Source organism: Sinocyclocheilus grahami, unplaced genomic scaffold (genome assembly GCF_001515645.1).
Source record: "Sinocyclocheilus grahami isolate Dianchi unplaced genomic scaffold, SAMN03320097.WGS_v1.1 scaffold341.1, whole genome shotgun sequence".
Taxonomy (NCBI): domain Eukaryota; kingdom Metazoa; phylum Chordata; class Actinopteri; order Cypriniformes; family Cyprinidae; genus Sinocyclocheilus; species Sinocyclocheilus grahami.
The window spans coordinates 420,627-426,574 of record NW_015505520.1 but is presented as its reverse complement, the minus strand read 5'-3'; the positions used below and the strand labels follow the sequence as shown (position 1 = coordinate 426,574).

General features: G+C 32.0%; 1 protein-coding gene across 2 annotated transcripts in view; it reads left to right on the top strand.

The window, feature by feature from the left end:
* Positions 1-5,948, top strand: part of LOC107603157 (DNA (cytosine-5)-methyltransferase 3B-like) — a 41,540-nt gene that overhangs the window by 27,305 nt on the left and 8,287 nt on the right. For both annotated transcript variants that reach the window (XM_016295872.1, XM_016295871.1), the window contains 4 exons: positions 970-1,049; positions 1,367-1,479; positions 3,017-3,200; positions 3,298-3,382. In XM_016295872.1, coding sequence (XP_016151358.1) covers positions 970-1,049; positions 1,367-1,479; positions 3,017-3,200; positions 3,298-3,382 — 462 coding nt within the window. The remainder of the gene's footprint in view (positions 1-969; positions 1,050-1,366; positions 1,480-3,016; positions 3,201-3,297; positions 3,383-5,948) is intronic.

The following is a 5,948-nucleotide window of genomic DNA, read 5'->3' as shown; positions in this document are numbered from 1 at the left end:
AAAAAAAATATATATATTTTTAGCCGCTATATATATATATATATATATATATATATATATATATATATATATATATATATATATATAGTGCCGGTAAAAATATTTAGATTTTTTTGGGAATTAGAGGAATTCGGAATTTATTTGGAATTAGTTTTTTTTTCATCAGTCAATATTGAATATAAAATTTTTCATGCTCATTTCTTCATTTACATTTTACATTCAGATTACCTTTGCATTCATCTAATGCTCAATTAAAGTTACACTGATTTTTAATATCACTGTTAAATATAGCATGTTTTTAGCAGATGTCAAAATAAATGTATATCCTTTTTTCATACTGTACATTTATAATGCTGTTATGCTTAAATTTGCAGCTTTTCAAATGACTTGTTTTAGTTTTTAGTGTCTTTTTTATTTATACAAAATAGATAAGAATTTTAAGAATCAGCTACTTATCAGTTACCATCCAAAACATGAAAATAATTACCATCTTACCTGTATCAACCAGAATATTGGTGCATCCCTATTTTCATATTTTCTTTACAAACAAGTATCAGGGTTTTAATTGGCACTAATATCTGGAAAATATACAGCTATAATGTAACTCGATCATAGCTATATTCAAAGACATACTTTTGTTGTAAAGTGATGGCATAGAGTATACTTTTATGCATTGAACAGAAGCTTTTATCCAAAGCAACTTACAAATGAGGAGCAAAAGCAATTCGTCAAAAAAAAAAATATTTGAAATACATGATTTCAGGTTTATTAGACAACTAGATCAGAAAGCAAGCTGGAGAAAAGAAGAAACGCAGAGAAGATATTAATTAATTACATTTTTTTTTTTGCAAAACACTTCTCATTGGTTTATAATTTTTTAGCCCATTCGTATGGATAGTTGCAAGAACAAGTTACTCTTGTATTTTGACTCAGCCATCTGTCAATATGCTTGATTTTCTCCTGTTTCAGAGTTCTGCCTCTCTTGTGGAAAGACGAGAGTGGCGACCTTTCACCCGCTGTTTGAAGGAGGCCTTTGCCTAACATGCAAGGTAAGAGTTGACCTCGAGAACACAACTTGAGAGTCTGGGAACATGGTTTTCCAACACGTGCTGACATGATTGCTCATAAAAGTGTCAAACAACAGCACTCGATCCTTACACCTGGACACCAGTATTGTATCTATTGATTACCTTTAGGGGACAGTGCCATGCATGTATGGATTTCACCACAGATCATTTCCATCATCGCTGCATTATCCTGTTACACTCTGTTTGCAGCAACACGATACACTGCTTCGGGATTCTGGTTGGTAGGACACTTAGCTATGTAAGTTATTTACACGTGTTTTTATTTGTGCATGTGTCAGGATGTTTATTTGGAAATCTCCTACATGTATGATGATGATGGCTACCAGTCGTACTGCACTGTGTGCTGTGGCGGCAGAGAGGTGCTGCTCTGTGGAAACGCTAACTGCTGCAGGTACGAAACCGAATGCATGCTTCTCACAAACTCGTTCTTGTCCCACAATCTCTTATTCAATCTCGCATTTCATTTCACTAGCGTCTTGGCATTTCGTCACACTTCACTTCCATAACCGCCCAAACAACCCCCCCCCCCCCCCCCCTCTTTAGTTATTTCAGTGGAGGGCTGCCAGTTTTGATTAATCAATTACACTTGTTGCACTGATAATAACATTTCAAGCAGTTGTTGCATGTTAGAATAATGCAGTTTTATTCTAACTGCATTTTTCAAACCTAATGCTGTTGCAGGTACAGTGATATATTTACTCTTTTATTTGGGCTATCAATCATTGAAACATTTTAATCATATTAATGACATAGTATGCTGATTATTTGAAAATAATCATACACTGTTGTTCAAAAGTTTGGGCCCAGTAGGATTTTGTAATGTTTTTGAAAGAAGTTTCTAATGCTCATCAAGGCTGCATTTATTTGATTAAAAATTGTGAAATATTATTACAATTTAAATTACTGTTTTTCTATTGTAATGTATTTTACAACATAATTTGTTCTTGTGACAGCAAAAATTATTTTTCAGCAGCTCTCATGAAAAGAAAGTTTAAAATAACAACATTTATTTAAAACAAAAATCTTTTGTAATATTTTAAATGTTCTTGCTGAGAAATTTCAAACTTAAATTGCGCAAATAGTTGAAAAATCCTTATGAAATTTATTGGCTCAAGAAGCATGATTAACTTGTATAAGTTTTAATTGACTTATTAATAAAAAAAAATTAATCACAGTATTTTTTATAATTAATGGTAAATTAATTTGTTTATTTGACAGTTGTACTCTGTATTATTAAATTTTTTTAAACATTTAAGTTGAGTTTCAATTAATTGACAATACAGAATTAATCTTAAAACTTCTATATATAATTACATATAAAAATAAGAACATGAAAGCAATGAAAACATTATCATTGCTTTGTACAGTATTTATTCATAATCGAATTATAATAAAGACGAATGCTAAATCAAAAGTATAAATGAGAGACGGACAGATGAACAAAAGCACAAAACTAAACTAAACATAATCCTGATGGTTCAGGTGCTAGATTTGTACTGTATTTTTGCGCTTTTTGTGCACATGTACTCCAACTTAAATTCATAAAATGCACACATTCATCCTTTCAAAAAGATTTTTCTGCTCCCCATAATTTTTGTCACCCATAGGAAATGTTTGTTGGTTGTTGATGAACTGTACAATAATTATGTGATATGGTTGCTGCAGTGATACTATTCTCTGCAGTTGATCTACAGTGCTGGCTAAGAGCTTTTTTTTCCTGTTTGAAACTTAGGCTTTTCAGATTCATGTCAGGCAGCTCAAACAGAATGCATTATTTTAATAGTGTTACCCCATAGTGACACCTTACAAATGGCTTACACATCAAACTCAAATAGTAAAACATTTTTTTTAAGTACTCTTCACCTTTAACACCATCCGTTTCATTTGCCTTTTTAAAGGCTGTCTTTGATCATTGTCTCTGCTCACAGGTGTTTCTGTGTGGACTGTCTGGATATATTAGTGGGAGCAGGAGCGGCCAACAGTGCTCGTGATCTGGACCCATGGCGCTGCTACATGTGTCAGCCTCTGCAGCAGTACGGCGTGTTAAAGAAACGCCACGACTGGAGCATGAAACTACAAGAGTTCTTCGTCAATGACAATGGACAGGAGTTTGTGAGTCTCACGTTAACCTTTATACAGAGGGAAATACTCTGTTTGCAAAACTGTAGATTTTTAGTTATACATTATATTAACTTTCATTTTCTTTCAGGAAAGTCCAAAGATTTACCCTGCGGTCCCAGCAGAACAGAGACGTCCAATCAGAGTCCTTTCACTGTTTGATGGCATTGCCACAGGTTAATATGATATCTCTTTGGATTCTATATTCACCTTTTCTGGGTAAATTATCAAAATTAGTGATTCACAGATAATATATATATATATATATATATATATAGGAAATGAAAAATTTATAAAAATGAGTTTCTCTCAAATTAAAAGACTTTTAAGTCTATAAATAAATAAATAAGTCTATAAATGATACTTTAATAGACTAGTTTTCTTTAAAGAAAAAGGGCGTGATTTCAAATAATAAACATCCTGTTATAGGCATTTTTGTTTATTTTAATTCTTGTTTTGAGTTATTTAAAATTATTTTTGAGGGCAAGTTTGTTATTATCTTTAGGGAAGTTTGCTGAGGCCCCCTAGTGGGCCCCAGAACCCCATTGCACCATTGGTATTTTATGTAGTAACAAATAAAATTATGACAAACAAAATGAAATTAATTAATGTTAACTCTCTCTCTCTATATATATATATATATTCGTGCTGTCTAAATTAGCGTGTTAATGCATGCAATTAATTTTTCCTGTTTAACAGCGTTAAACACTCACAACTGCTGCTTCTGTTTCTTTTTTTCTTGACAAAAATTGCATTTATTTAGACACGCAGAATGTCTTTACAACAGCAAAAGAAAATGAAAAATGATAATGACGAGAAGCTTCGGTTAGATGAGATGTTGTCAGGCCATACTGTGCTTGCAACGTGCTCTTCAATTGTACACACAAATGCGCCGACATGCTGTATATCATTTCATATTAAAGCGCATTTATATATAAAAGGTTGTGAGAAAACACGATGCGTGTCAGATCCGTGTCATGTTTAGCAGCGGCAGCTCTTAAAGAAATAGCAGCCAAAAACCTAATAACCCAGCTGCTGTGATGTCTGTTAATCAAATAACAAAAGAAAAAATGAAATCAAACTTTCATAGTTTTAAGGATTCATCTATATTTAATTTAGAATTTAGTGTTTGATTACTTTATTCAATTTCTGTATATTTCCTACTTGCTGAAGGGCACAGGTAGCTAAATATGACATTTATTATAATGGGTTTTTATGAAGATTGTTTTAAGTTAAAATAAAAGTATTTTTTAAAGTCTAATAAATGTTAAAATTGATACCTCTCATTTATACTGTAATGTTGATTGGCTATAATCAATGGTCCGTTTAATAGAGACATCAGTATTGGTATCAGTAGCTGCATTTCCATTACCCTTCATATTACGAATTGAAAATACGCCTAATGGAAACCCGTCAATTTCGCAAAAACTCCCATTTATCGCAAAAAAGTTTTTATGCTCACATGAGGTGGTTTTTCAGGCTATTCGAAAAAGGAATATTTCGCAAAACTACAATGGGAACGTTTTTTGTTTTTTTTCGCATTTACAAGGTGACATGGCGAATGTAAAAATGTCATATGTCATATGATCATTCTTCAATGTACTCTAACCTCCAAGAAACACTTCATACATGGCCACTCTGAAGTATAAGGGCTTTCCCTGCCATTAATGCTTAGACAATTTACACTGCACACGTCTGCGGTGCATTTACCGCTCTGACATAGCCACCGGAGTTGATCTCGGCCACTCTAGTCAATGCTTGCATTTATACGAGCTGCGCCACGCACGTTTCTGAAGCGGCTCTCCTTCGATGAAATATAGCCAAAATCTGTCAAAATCCGTTGCCATGACTTATCGCGAGAAGAAAATAATTACGGTTTAGTCGCATAACATTGGTTAATGGAAATGCCGTCATTTCGCAATACTTTTTAATCGACATTTATAAAATATCACCAAAGTTTTCTGCAAATCGGTAATGGAAACGCGCCTAGTGATACTCGTCTTTAGACATAAAAAAGATGCCACTAAACAAATATGAAAAAGATATATCTTTATGTTGTTTGTATATTAATATTGATATGAATATATATATATATATATATATATATATATATATATATATATATATATAGCGCGAGAGAGTTTTTGTGTTATTTACAGGAGTTTCTTCTGCTCATCAAGGCTGCATTTATTTGATAAAAAATGCAGAGAAAATTTAATATTTTGGAATATTATTATGATGTAAAATAACGTTTTTTTTCTATTTTAATATACATTAAAATCTAATTTATTCCTGTGATGCAAAGCTGAATTTTCAGCATCATTACTCCAGTCTTCAGTGTCACACGAAATCATTCTAATATGCTGATTTATTATCAGTGCTGGAAACTTGTGCTGCTTAATATTTTTTTGAAACCTATGATACTTTTTTTCAGGATTCTTTAATGAATAATAAGTTAAAAAGAAGAGCATTTATTTAAAATAGAAATCTTTTCTAACAATATACACTACAATTCAAAAGTTTGGGGTCAGTACATTTGTATTCTTTCTTTTTTTTTTTTTAAGAAATTAAAACTTTTAATCAGCAAGGATGTGTTAAATTGATAAGAAGTGATAGCAAAGATTTACATTTTGAATAAATGCTGTTCTTTTAAACTTTTTATTCATCAAAGAATCCTGAAAAAAAGTATCGACACTGACACTTTATACTGGAGTAATGGCTGATGGAAATTCAGCTTTGCAT